At 42.0% G+C, this 14,455-nt stretch overlaps 1 protein-coding gene across 1 annotated transcript in view; it reads left to right on the top strand.

Annotated features, from left to right (window-relative positions):
• Positions 1-5,726: 5,726 nt before the first annotated feature.
• Positions 5,727-14,455, top strand: part of rab35b (RAB35, member RAS oncogene family b) — a 58,682-nt gene continuing 49,953 nt past the window's right edge. Inside the window, exon 1 of the mRNA XM_060931787.1 lies at positions 5,727-6,063. Coding sequence (XP_060787770.1) covers positions 6,012-6,063 — 52 coding nt within the window. The 5' untranslated portion in view covers positions 5,727-6,011. The remainder of the gene's footprint in view (positions 6,064-14,455) is intronic.

The following is a 14,455-nucleotide window of genomic DNA, read 5'->3' as shown; positions in this document are numbered from 1 at the left end:
CCACACAGACTTGTGTCATTTTTAGGGCATACCTAACAACCTGTTTTTTCTCTCCCTCCCCCAATCTGTCCCTCTGAGTTACATGTCGGTCCTGGGATCGAGATGCTGACCTCTTCTGTCCCTCGGACCTGCCTGATCCATCCTGGTGCCCTGTGTCTGATTGGAGTCTTATCGCATCGCTCCTGTGGAGGATGGCCCCATGAGGACAGTTGAAAGTTACACCTGGAGGATGCTCTGGACTCTTACAGTAATGCTTTTATGGCTGAGGACCACAGTTGGCTTGCTAACTTTAGGACTGCAGTTGTCATGAACAGTTTTGCACTCAAGTTTCCATCAATGAAGAGTTACAACATCAACGAAACTGTCTTCATGTTAAAACTGTGAATGTTATAGTCATGCTGTCTGTTGTTGCCCAAATGAGGATGGGTTTCCTTCTGAGTCTGGTTCCTCTTGAGGTTTCTTCCTCATGTCGTCTGAGGGAGTTTTTCCTTGCCACTGTTGCCGCAGGCTTGCTCATTGGGGATAGATTAGGGATAAAATTAGCTCATGTTTTAAGTCGTTCAAATTCCGTAAAGCTGCTTTGCGACAATACTTATTGTTAAAAGCGCTATACAAATAAACTTGACTTCATGACACATTTCCTGTTTATGTGGGGAGTTAGACCATAAGGTGAACCCCGTTTTCGTTTTAGGTCGCTCTGACGTCTCTGAACCACATGCTCTTTAGCTGATAAAAAGGACCAAGTTATGTTACACTTATAGCAAAATTTCCGCGTCACAGAATCACACTCATTTTTTAAATCGAGACATTTTCTGAAGAACTATTTTCCTCAGAGCGGAATGCGATTTTGACGTCACAAGACACCACGTTAAACCAATTGCGTAGCCGATTTACGCCAACAAACTGGAAAAATGACAGCCTGCTTCTTGTTGTCACATGTAACCAACATAAAGGAATCTCCCAAAATATCCTTCTAAAGTGGGCCAAATTGATTCTTAACAGTGCTTTATTTATAGCACGAAGAACATTGATACAAGTGGATGATAAAGGCAGACATTTCATGTTGTCATTTTGATCAATAAATGGAAATAATTCTAATTATCAATGATAATGATCATTCATGTATTTCTAAAGTGGGCCAAATGGATTCTAAATAGTGCTTTATTTATAGCACGAAGAACAATGATGCAAGTGACCTTTCATGTTTGTCATTTTGATCAATAAATGGAAACAATTTAATTATCAGTGATAACCATTCATGTATTTCTAAAGTGGGCTAAATGGATTCCAAACAGTGCTTTATTTATAGCACAAAGAACAATGATGCAAGCGGGTGATAAGGTAGACCTTTTCATGTTGTCATTTTTATCAATAAATGGAAATAATTCTAATTATCAATGATAAGGAACATTCAGGTATTCATTTGTTCATTTATTCACTCACAACTATATACAACACATAAAAACAATCATAACAAGTATACATTGACTGGCATAAACTTATATACATGTATAAATAAACATCATAATAAAATGAATGATGATGATATCAATGGAATAGAACAGAGGTAAAAACCACATGACATGCTATTCCTCAGTGTCAGGGCAGTTATCATCTTTCTCTTCTGTTTCCTTTGTGTTCGAACAGCTGGAACACCTGCACAAGTCTGTACAACAGAGTCCTGCAGAGAGACAGGAGCATCTGTTTGTCTCACAGGCACTCCCTCTGCAACCACAGTGTATCACATGCAGAACAGTGTCAGGGGCTGGATTTCTTGTCATCCATGTCACTTGTAGATTTCCATCTTCCAGATGCCAACCATATCCAGTGGGAGATGGAGCGCCAATGTTTTGTTTCACACATGACCTCATGATTGCAGCCTGATAATTTGCCCTTTTGCAGTGCTGGTGGAGGGCATCACTCCAGAGCCACACAGTCTTTGTCCTTGATGTGAACGAGAATGCTATGGTCGTCCTTTACTTCAGCAGCGTCCTGCAACTTGCCTTGTACAAAAGAAAAGAAAAAAGGATGGATAGATAGGCAGACAAACAGTCAGACTTCATTTTTCCTGGTGGACTAGTATTCAGTGGCATATTAACATCAAAGCACACAGACATACTATGACATCCATACAAACATACACACTACCCTATTAAAGTCAAAGTGTACTTTATTGTCAAAAATCTTTGCAACAGGCATTAAGACAGAAGGGGGGGGGCAGTCCTTAACTCAAACACTGCATTTTGGTCATTTATGGTATTGGAATATTATAGGCATGGGGAAGTTATGTATTGGAATGTTATTTTACTCATACCCACACACATACACAACACATTATAGTTCACACACACGCACACCAGCAGAAGTACAACCAATAGACATCTTTCCATATTCATACAGCCATCTGTACGTCAATGTAATATAAATACACACATACATTCAAATTAGACAAATGCAAGGAGATTTTGTGCAGTCAGTAGCAGTGTAGTCATTCAACTACTCACTCTCTCTCTGTGTGTGTGTGTGTGTGTGTGTGTGTGCTGGGGGATGGGATGCATTTGCATAGACTACCTACTGTGTAGTGGGGGATGAGGGTGAGATGCCTTTTAGCTTACCTGCGGTTAAAGTCTGTGTCCTTGACAAAGCTTCTTTTTGTCGTCTGCCAGCCTTGACGACATATTTGCAGGTTTTCTTGCATATTATACAGATGGCAGGAAGGACGGGGCCAGAGCTTGAGATGGACAGGCTTGATCTGGAACGAAGTTTCCTTGTCGGAGTCGTGCCAGTCTGTCAGTACGTTTACATGCACATCCAAATCGAGCTGCTGTCGGTAATCGAGCTGAAGGTCCCAGCAGGGTGCCAGAGAAATCCAATCGTACATGCACACAACTGAAATCCGGCTATTGTGTGAGGTGCATTGTGCACCCGAGCCACAGGTGGCGCAACACGCCCCATCGTGTTGGTACACTTCCGGTTGTCATCATGAAGAAGAGCTATTCAAGAGTGTAAACAAAGTTATCAGTTCCGTGTTCTCCATTGCGCGTTTTTCTCCCGTCCATGAATTTTAATATATTCAACTCCTTAAGCTGAATGAGCATGAACTCTGTCTCCTCATTGCTCCAGAAGTGCACGTTTTTGCTTGCCTGTGGCAGTGGGGGCGTGGTCAAGCGCCGGTCTGTGACAGGAGGGCGGAGCCAGGGAAGGTGAGTGGCAGAATCACTTCACCTGACGGTAATTAACCTGTGTTTGTGTGGCTTCCCAGTAACCGCGCCCTATTTAAGGAGGCAGAGGGGACAGCTCATCCCGGGACTAGAACACAGCGCGCGTGTGCGTGCGTGCTTCTCTCAAGAATAAAAGTAGGCTGTTAAACTGAAAAGTCTGACAATAAAAAGCCTATTAGTACCAGAAGCTTTGTCCTGCCATCCTCTGTGCTCCACCCACACTTCAGAGAGCTCTACATCGCCATTTTCTCTTCTTCGTTTGTTCCTCCTGACCTCTTCTGCTGCTTGCTACTACTGTTGTCATGCCGACCGAGGCTGTTGTGTTTCCCGCTTGTGGTCTCGTCACTCGTCACTTCCGGAAGTAGCTCGACAACTAGCTCGATAGGGTATACATGCACAAAGTAGCTCGGCAGAAATCGCATAAACTAGGTCGTGTAGCTCGATTCCGAGAAATCAAGTTCGGTTCAATTTCAGCCGAATTAAGGTGTATACATGGCATTTTGAACTTCGATTTCAGTCGAGCAACGGCAGAAATTCGATTCTCTCTATGTGCATGTAAACGTAGTGACTGTTGCAGGGATAGCCTCGCTGGTCTGGGGGTCTTGTTTATCATCTCTCCGCTCTTTCTCTCGCACGAGATGCCTTTTTGCTCTTTCAATTTTGCGCTTGTCAATGAACCTCCAGTAACATGTGGGATGGAAAGCCGCGTCTTCAGGAATTTTATCAAAATCCAAGTCAAGACAGTGTTTGTAATGTTCGGATACGTGTCTGCACTCACCCTCAACTCCAGCCACTGCCGAAGGCTGTTTCGGTAAGTATTCCACCATATGCTGGTGAAATTCTGTGTTTTTTCATGCTTCACAGAAGATATGCGCATATAACAAGTCTTACGTGTCGAAGATTTAGTTTTTTCAACAGTTTCGGCCGAGTTTTCTTCTTCTTCGGTACTGCTGGATGATAGCACTGCTACTCCGGTGGCTGCCATGCTGCTTCTGTTTACCAAACACAGCTGGGAGCTACCAGCTACCCGATTCGTCCAGTCTGATGACGTTTCAACCGTGGCACCTCTCGCGAGCCAAAGTGTTATTACGCCTGCCGAATATGTACATACGCCTTGAAGATACTAGTTCTTCATTAAATGTTGCGATTTAAGAAATAAGCGCGATTCTGTGACGCGAACTTTTTGTTGTAATCTTACCACAACTCATTCTTTTTTATGAACTGAAGCGTGTGCGGTTTGGAGAGGTCGGAGCGGGATCCCTTTTCGGAAGGACTTTTCGAGGTTCACCTTACGGCCTAAGTATTAAAATTCATAATATTGTCATTTCAACATATTATAACATATCAAAAATCCCTTCGCAATTCAACATCAGCAATATCTTGGCATAATGTTTGCCAAGTTTGACATGAATCTGATGAACTGTCTAGGAGGAGTACGTTAAAAATGACCATATGTCCAAACGCATATAAGCCCAATTACCTCACTTCCTGTTGGGCGTGGCTAATGCAATGTATATACGAAAGTTGTTCGGCTTGGGACGAACTACATACGTCCCGAATTTGGTATGTGTAGCTTAAACTATATGCCAATCCAAGGACTCCATGACATTAGGGGGCGCTATGAAGTCCCTGGGCCATGCGTCTGTGGCTGAGAAGCGGTTTTTTGAATAATCCTTCGAAAAACAATAGGGTCTTCGCACCGAACGGTGCTCGGGCCCTAAATATGAGTGCGGGTCAGAACCGATTGCATGTATGTGTTGGGGGAGTTGGCCTGAAGTATCACATGAAGTTTGGTGCATCTGCGGTGGAGCGTATCCGAGTAGGACGATTCGATTCATGAGCCCTATTCATTCTCTATAGGAAAAAACCAAAAGAAAAACGACAAGAGCAAGAGAACGGGCGTGTTGATCCAAAAGCTATATACAAGCACACTACACCACTTCGGGCCAGACGTCTCAGAGTTGGAACAGTGTCTCTATCTCGAACGCCCTAGGAGGAGTAGTGGACCCAAAAAACGTGTCGGAATAAGTAAACTTAAGAAGAACAATAGTGTGCTTGCCTTTGGCAAGCGCACTAATAAAAACCTCATAAAATATGCTCTGTGACATTGAAAAATAGGTCAAGGTCACTCATTTTAGGTCAGTGACCTTCCGTTGTCCATGGCTACCAGCGGTTAAAATTTCGGCCAAAACCGAACAACTTTTGGAAGAAAGGGGAAAAAAAATCACCAAAAACAATAGTCTTCATCTATGAAATCTTTAAAAATAGATTTATTTTTGTATAATATGTGCTGATTGTTCCAAAGTGTGGTGTGAAGTTATGCTTAAACTAAAGGCTATTTTCTATGCTTCTAGCGCTTATTTGTTAGTATCCGATTTGAAGCTTGTTCCGCAGAGTAGTCAAGAAATCGCCTGTATCGCTGTACATCGCGAGAGTGTGGATTTTGTACGAGATTACGTACAACGCACAAACTATCGCGCATGCGAGTTTAAGCTCAATGCGTCAACTTTTCACAACATCAACTATTTACGTTACACGGGAACCAATTGGCACTGATGCCATTAGCTTAGCATTCAGTTCAAAAAGGAAGCTTAGTTTCCGCTTTACGTGTAGTCCTGAACTCCTGAAAAAAAAAAAATACGTCCGTTTTTTGGAATGATAAACGACAGTGTAATTTCACCACCGGTGGGTCGTCTACTGAATTAATTTAGTGCGGATTCGGTTCATGAGCCAGGACAGGAGGCGTAAAGCGACAGAGTAGGCGCGGCGAGTTTAGCCGACACTACCGGCATGGCCAGGGACTACGATTACCTCTTCAAACTGCTCATTATCGGCGACAGTGGTAAGCAACCCCGCTGATGTGCCACGGGAAGTAGGCCTGACTGCGGGCTAACCTGATCATTTGCATGATTGAGAATCATATAATGTAACGTGGGTATCGTTGTTGAGCCGCGGAAATCACTAAATAGTCTTTAACTAATCTTTGCTTTAATATTTTCTTCGTGCAAGCCGAGAGGGTTTTTTAATTAATAATCAGAACTGAGCATATCAACCAACTAGGCCGGATGTGTTAGTGTTGGTTAAACTAAGCTTCATTTAAAAAGTATACATTCTTACAGTTGCCTACCAATATGATTTAACTTTCTAATCGCTAATGTTATTTTCGTCTGGAAAAGAGAGTAGTTGAACTAGAGGCAGTATAGAGAAGGGATGATTCAGCGCAGCATGAACAGAAATATACATGACAGTTTTGCGTTCGAAATGAAAATATTTGTTGGAAATGGGTACCTCACGAATCTTGTGCCTTCTAGACCAGTGAACCTTTGGAAAGACCTCCAACCCCCCGAAAATAAATCAAGTTTCTATGTTACCTGTGCTGAGTTTTTATTTTGGTGGAAGGTCTGGTAAGAGAGTGTACCGGTTGGCTGTATGTGATGTACTGTGAGCATGCTCATCAATCATGTATTTAGATGAGGATTCTTGTTGAGTTACACATGTGATCTATAAACTTTCCTACTTTACACCTTCCTGGCATTCAATAGGGGTCGCATGCAGGGTTAGGGTTAGTTAAAACTTACTCTGGTAAGGGTATTTTGTACGTAATATAAGATATATGAGAGTTTAATATGTAGCAGTGTGTAATCTTCAGGTTTACTTGGTTCAGATGTAAGGCATACCACAACATTTATCATTAGAATTGTATGTTTGTTTGTTTGTTTGTTTGTTTGTTTTTTTAAACTGTTGTGTAGTACCAACTAAATACAATATAGGCTATACCTCTTTATGGCAATACATGCATACAGATTAATCTCCTTGAGAATGTGGATCAAGATGTCGTTAATGTTTTCTTCTGCGTGGCTGTTAACCCTAGCAATTGAGCTGTTGGTTTTTGTGGTTGCTGATTGTGCAGATTTCTTCGGGTAGCAGGTGGCTTTGAAGTATGAATAAGTTCAGTGGTGACCACTGTATCAGTGCACGAAGATGCATTGTATTATTGCATTTTCAACTCGTGTGCATCTATCAGGTGTATGCATTGTCGCATTAAGGCTGCAACACTCTGCTGTTCATACATTGCTTCTGGCACTGCCTATCCACAGACTGGTTTCAAAATAGCAAGTGTCCTCTGCACACACTCCTGTGCTCATACACTGGCCTCAGTGTTTCCAAGCAGATACATGCCCAGTATGGCCTGTTATTGAGGCCTTAGGTGAGGTACCATCTGATAAACGTTCCTTGCTGATATTGTCCTGTGTTATAGAATAGGGTGTTGACCTGGTCTCAGAAAAAAATGGTACTTTGTTAGTAATTGGCACATTTTTAGTGTTTCAATGTTATCATTATTTTTCTAATAAATATCTGCTGCTTCATTGCTTTACTACAGAAACACTGTAAAATTCTGTGTCTGACTGCATGAAGTTGTGTATTGGACAAACTGTCTGGCCTGTAGTAGTGTTTTTTTTTTTTTTTTTTTTTTTAAATTTGAGCTAATGAACATTGTCCATTATAGCAATATTGCCGCTTTTCCACTACAAACGCGGCTGAGCCGTGCCGTGCTGTGCTGAGTCGAGCTGAGCGGGGCTGTTGGAGTTGCATTTCGACTACAACCGCGCTGAACCGTGCTGGCTGGAAGTGGGTGGACACATTGGGTGGAGTTAGCGAAAGTGGGTGGACGTCACGTGATGTCGTTAAGCAGCGCAAACAGTGACATCAGTGAGCTTTTAAGTGGTAGTCTCACGACCCGGATAGTAAACAATAAACATGGAGGACATGGAGTCGTTAGTGTTGCTGGTCTTGGTTCTGTGGCTTGTTGTCACCGACAACGCCAACAGATACTGGCAAGAGCGTATAGATGAGGCGAGGCGCATAAGGCTTCAGAAATTCTCGTAATTCTTCTTCCGGGTTTACGGTGTTTACAGATCCCAGCGTGCTCGCGGGGCGTGTGTGGGCATGTGAGGACACTCCTCCTCACCAATCAGTGCACAGGGGAGTGTCTGCTCACGCCCCCAGCCTCACTCGGCTCGCTTTGGCTCGCTTCAGCCCCACTCCAAAACGGTGCGAGTTTTAGGGGCTAAGCAGAGCTGAAGCGAGCCGAGTCGTGCTGTTTTTTGGTAGTCGAAACGTGAGCCGTGTCGGGCTGAAGTGAGCTGAAAAAGGGTAGTGGAAAAGGGCCAAAAGTGGGCTGTAGGTACAGTGTAAGTAGAAGTATTAATCTCTGGAACTTTTCAATATTTTATAACCTAGAATGGACTTAATTGTGATTTGTGCCAGGAATTTACACAAAATAATCCATAAATTGAAAAGGGGGGGGGTCAATATTGGAAAAATTTACAAATAAGTTGATGTAAAATCTGTAAATGCATTCTGTGCAACTATTTGCCATAGGGAGTCACACAATTAGTTTAAAAGTCTACTTGTCTGCAACTGAAGTGTCAAGCTCAATATAAAAAAAAAAAAAAAAACTTTTCATGAAAAACCGCCACACTCCTGTAATCTTTCATGAACAGTTTTTTTTTTTTTTAAACAAAAAAAACACCCCAATTTATTTAAATTATAATCAGTTGCAATCAGAAATATTCAACCCCCTCACCTCAAAAGACATTTTAGTGATGTGGATGAAAGATAATGATGACAAACCTCATTAAACAGCAAAATATTTAATACATATGAATTATTTTGACAACAGAAGTTGACTTAACTTTGAAGTTCAAATGAAAATGTAAATATTTTAACACGTGTGCATGTGCATTGTTATTCAACCCCCAGCTTCATATGCGCGTGCATATATATATATAAAAATATAAATTACACGTGTGTGTGTATGTGTCAAGGCTTTACATTAACTTTTTTGCTCACCGGCCACTGTGGCTAGTGGTTTTCCCGAGTCGCTAGCCATTCAGCCTTTTCACTAGCCACAATTTTGTTGCCAGGAAATCGCAGTTTTTTTCTTCACCATGATGTTAAAGTTCAGAAGCTCTAGACTTAATTATGAATGGCAGCGTATAATGTATCTCTACAGTAGCACTCAAGTATTCAGTGCTGTTAAGGTAGCTCCCTATATGAAAAGATGCAACCAATTCAGACAAAAATATAAACGGAGTGTTCTGTTTATTGAACTCAAATTCAAGCCCCTTACAATATGAAATATCATATAACATGAAAAATAATTCAGTACAACTGAACTGATTCTAATATTAAAAGTCCAATTCAAAACATTTAGCATTGAAAAACATTTGATGTTTTGATATGCAAGTATTGTGTATTATGTATCTATTAATTGTGTGTGTGTATATATATATATATATATATATATATATATATATATATATATATATATATATATATATATGAAGAGTTCAGATGCAAAACCCTCTAACTCCACTTGACCACTTTTTGAGAAAAAGGCCATTTTTTATCAGGCCTTTGTATTTAAGTATAGAAACCTAGATTAATTTGAAATCACAAGGTTATTAGTTAGGGAAAACACTGTGTTAATCTCACAAATGTTACTTCAGCAAAATTACTGTTTTTAACAAATATTTTCTTTCTTTTGCGTCAAAACCAGCTAAATCCATAGGTTCTTTGTGTGCAAAAACCTCTAAATTCATTTTTTCCTTACAGACATGGGTAAGTGTTACAAAATCACCAGAGATACAACTGGAAACATTGAAAATTAGTATGCCACACATATAGGGTGGTTGTAATAGTGATGGTGGTGTGGTTGGCACATTCATAGCTAAGTTAATGGACCTATGATCATGAGATAATCGTGTCATGTTTTTAAGCAATACCTAAATAAATACCAACACTCTTCATAAATTAAGGCAAAAGGCCTGTCATGTCAACATTTAAGAAATTTGAAATCCACACAGTTTAAACAACGCCAATAGGTTTATTTTCTTCACATCAGCAGACTTTTGCTTTCCAAGCAAATGATACAAAGTACTAAACCAAATAAAATACATTGGAATAATACTGAAGTGCAATAAAAACCTGGTGTAAACAACATGCAAATCTTAACACAAATACATGTACAGTAAATGCAACAAGCAATATTCTGCCAAGAAGGGCAAGTTTAAGTTAGTAACATTAACAACATTGACACAATAACTGTGATAATAATAATAATAATAATTTGATTTGATGGTAAATAATATTATTTATATTATATATTAATATTATTAATATTATTTTAATTATTATTAAAATAATAATAATTAGATGGTCATGTCTCTTTGTCGTCTCTTCCCCTCATCGTCAACTTGTTCTCTCCTCCGCTTAACCGGCATAATATTCAAGTGAGACAGAAGTATAGCGTCCTGTTCAAACTTATCTTTGGACGTGTATAACTGTTTTTTGAAGTAAGCCAGGTCGATCTGAGTTAAGCTTACCGTGGCGCACATCAAGCTGTTGTGATGGCAGACTATTCCATTTTCAACATTTTCGCCGCTATATCGCTTCATTTTCGCTAAATAGCGACCATGATTTTCCACAACACGACGTTTCCTCCGCCCATTCACTGTCTGGAGGACAGGTTCATTCATGCCATCGTAATTCATGTCGGTATTAGCTGCCATTTCGCAAAAATCTTCCTGTGAATAAAGTTTTCCTGACGAAACTTTGTTTACAAACGTTATGGCACGCGAGTCCAGGTCACGTTCTGATTGGTTGTTGAAAGTAGAGGCTTTTGCTGCTAAAGTGAAGTGGCGTTTAGAGGTTTTTGATACTAAACCGATATTTTAGACAAGACGGGGAGTAGTTTTTGTGTAATTTTTTTACAAAAATATTTCAGTTACATACCGTATACTAGATGTAGACAGGATTCACACAACATAATTAACTCATTTTTCACAGAGATGGTGTTTAGGGGGTTTTGCATCTGAACTCTTCATATACTATCAGCTGGATTAAAAAAATAATAATAATATATATATATATATATATATATATATATATATATATATATATATCTCAGCTGGATAGTACAGTGGTAATGCTCACTGACTACGACGCAGGAGATCGGGGTTCGAATCCCGGTCGGGGCAAAACATCATCCAGTAAGGGTCCTTAGGCAAGACCCCTCATGATATATCAGCCTACCTCAGGCTGAAGACATGAAGACATAACTGATAGTCATACCAGCTCAGACGTCGCCCGTCAACAAGGTCTGCGTCAGTTGCTAGGGAACCAGGGCAAACTGATGAGAAATGGGCTACTGGAACAAGACATCGATGGACGAGGACAGAAAATACAGAATTGCTGGAATGCTACTATACAACAAGAGAGGGGATACATGCAGCGAATGTGGGACCAGTGGATACTTCGAAACCCACCGTAATCGAAATCTACTATCTACTAGAGATTAATGAAATACAACAATGATGCTATGGCAAGGGGGAGCCAGGAAGACAGGTCAGCGGGGATGACATCATCCCCACAACCAGAGATTGGAAGACCTGAGAAGGAAGATCGTGACCCAACTGGAAACCTGGAACCCCCGACGAATACCTTCAGAAGATCTACTAGTAGATGTGAATGCTGCTCTGAAGACAATCTCCACAAGAACAACGATCACTGAGACCAGTATCCACCAACCTGGGCAAAGGCGATTAGAGGCCAAGATAAAGGCAGCACGGAGAGAAGTTAGCCAGCTAGCTGAACTACAGAAAGGGAACATGGTGAATAAAGGGGTACCCAGGAATAAAGGGGCACCCAGTAACCATCTCAATGGCAGATGTCCAAGAAAGAGTGTCAAAGATGAAGAGCTGGACAGCACCAGGCTCCGATATGATCCATACGTACTGGCTGAAGAACTGCACTCCATGAACGCCTAGCAGCACAGATGAACCAGCTGTGGGTTCATCAAGTACCAGCTACTGGTTGATAGAACAGTCGCCCGAGACTGTAAGAAGAGACAGACCAACCTGTGCACTGCCTGGATTGACTACAAGAAAGCCTACGACTCAATGCCACACACATGGATACTGGAATGTCTGGAACTGTATAAGATCAACAGGAACCTAAGGACCTTCATCCAGAACTCAATGGAAATGTGGAAGACAACCCTAGAGGCCAACTCAAAACCCATTGCCCAAGTCAACATCAAGTGCGGCATATACGAGCGAGAAATGGACTCGCTGATCCACACCACCCGGATCTACAGCGATGACATAGGGATGTCATTCGGATTGGACAAGTGTGGCCGGATGGTCTCAAAGAGAGGCAAGATGATCCGGACTGAGGGGATTGACCTACCAGAGGGCAACATAGGTGATATCCAAGACAGCTACAAGTACTTTGGCATCCCACAGGCTAATGGAAACCATGAAGAGGCCACAAGGAAGTCAACCACAGCCAAATACCTCCAGAGAGTAAGGCAGGTCCTGAAAAGTCAGCTGACTGGTAAGAACAAGGTCCGAGCCATCAACATGTACGCACTACCAGTCATCAGATACCCCGCTGGTATCATAAACTGGCCAAAGGAGGATATAGAAGCCACAGATATCAAGACTAGAAAGCTCCTCACCATGCATGGAGGGTTCCACCCCAAGTCCAGCACCCTGAGACTATACACTAAGTGGAAAGAGGGAGGCCAAGGGCTAGTGAGCATCAAGACCACGGTCCAGGATGAAACATCGAAAATCCGAGAATACATCAGAAAGATGGCCCCAAAGGATGAACTGCTAAGTGAAATGTCTCAGGCAGCAGAACCCTGATGAGAGTGCAGAGGAGGAGGAGGAACAGACAACCTGGAGGGACAAACCCCTACATGGCATGTACCACCGTCAGATAGAGGAAGTGGCTGATATCAAGAAATCCTACCAGTGGCTGGATAATGCAGGACTGACAGACAGCACAGAGGCACAAAATCATGGCAGCACAAGAACAGGCCATAAGCACAAGAGCCATAGAGGCCAGGATCTACCAGAGTAGATCAGACCCAAGATGCAGACTGTGCAAAGAAGCCCCTGAAACAGTCCAGCACATAGTAGCAGGGTGTAAGATGCTAGCTGGATCAGCATACATGGAGAGGCACAACCAAGTGGCTGGGATAGTATACAGGAACATCTGCAACCAGTATGGAATAGAAGTACCCAAGTCCCAATGGGCCATACCACAGAAGGTGGCTGAGAACAACAGGGCCAAGGTTCTGTGGGACTCCAGCTTCCAGACTGACAAACAGATCCTGGCTAACCAACCAGACATACGGTAGTGGTGGTGGACAAAGAGCAGAAGAGGGTGGTGGTGATAGATGTGGCGATCCCAGCTGACGCCAACATCAGGAAGAAGGAACATGAGAAACTTGAGAAGTATCAAGGGTTGAAAGAGCAGCTGGAACAGATGTGGAAGGTCAAGGGTTGCGTGGTCCCTGTGGTAGTGGGGGCACTTGGGGCAGTAACCCCCAAACTGGGAGAGTGGCTCCAGCAAATCCCAGGAACAACATCTGAAGCCTCAGTCCAGAAGAGCGCAGTCCTAGGAACATCGAAGATACTGCGCAGAACCCTCAAACTCCCAGGCCTCTGGTAGAGGACCCGAGCTTGAGGATGACATGGATACCACCCCCCGCCGGGGGTGAGAAGGAGATTTTTTATTTATATATATATATATATATAATATATATATATATATATATATATATATATATATATATATATATATATATATAAAATATAAGGGCTGAACGATATATCGTTATTGTATCTATATCTAGCTATGAACATTCAATATATTAATATCGAAAAAGCAATGATATAGACGATATAGATTTCCCCTCCCCCCGCATGTACAGCTCTGGCAGTCACAACAAACACAATTTTTACTATTGCCCTTGAATGCACCGCTAAGGCCAGCCAACCACCCACAATCCTAATTTCATGCTTGCAGTGGATCGACAGCTGAAGCCAACCAATGACAAACATATGAGGGCGGGAGTGAGGGAGACGGAGACCGATGTGCGCGCACACTACAGACACAGCGGGGAAATTAAAAAGAAAATGCGTCCGGTGGCGGTGCAGAATCTGACTTGGTGCCAAAACATAAATCATCCTCCATTATTTGGAGGTATTTTGGATTCAAAAAGGACTATGTTAACCAGAGTGAGGTGTTGTGCAGGTCGTGCTTAGCACAAATTGCGACGAAGCAAGGTAGCACAACAAACATTTTTCACCACCTGAAACAACACCATCACGTGCTGCGCAAAGAGTGTATGACAATGAAAGAAACACCGGGGACTTCTC

The sequence above is a fragment of the Neoarius graeffei genome, chromosome 10, assembly GCF_027579695.1.
Source record: "Neoarius graeffei isolate fNeoGra1 chromosome 10, fNeoGra1.pri, whole genome shotgun sequence".
Taxonomy (NCBI): domain Eukaryota; kingdom Metazoa; phylum Chordata; class Actinopteri; order Siluriformes; family Ariidae; genus Neoarius; species Neoarius graeffei.
The sequence above is the reverse complement of the archived record's forward strand: the minus strand, read 5'-3'. Positions and strand labels throughout refer to the sequence as shown.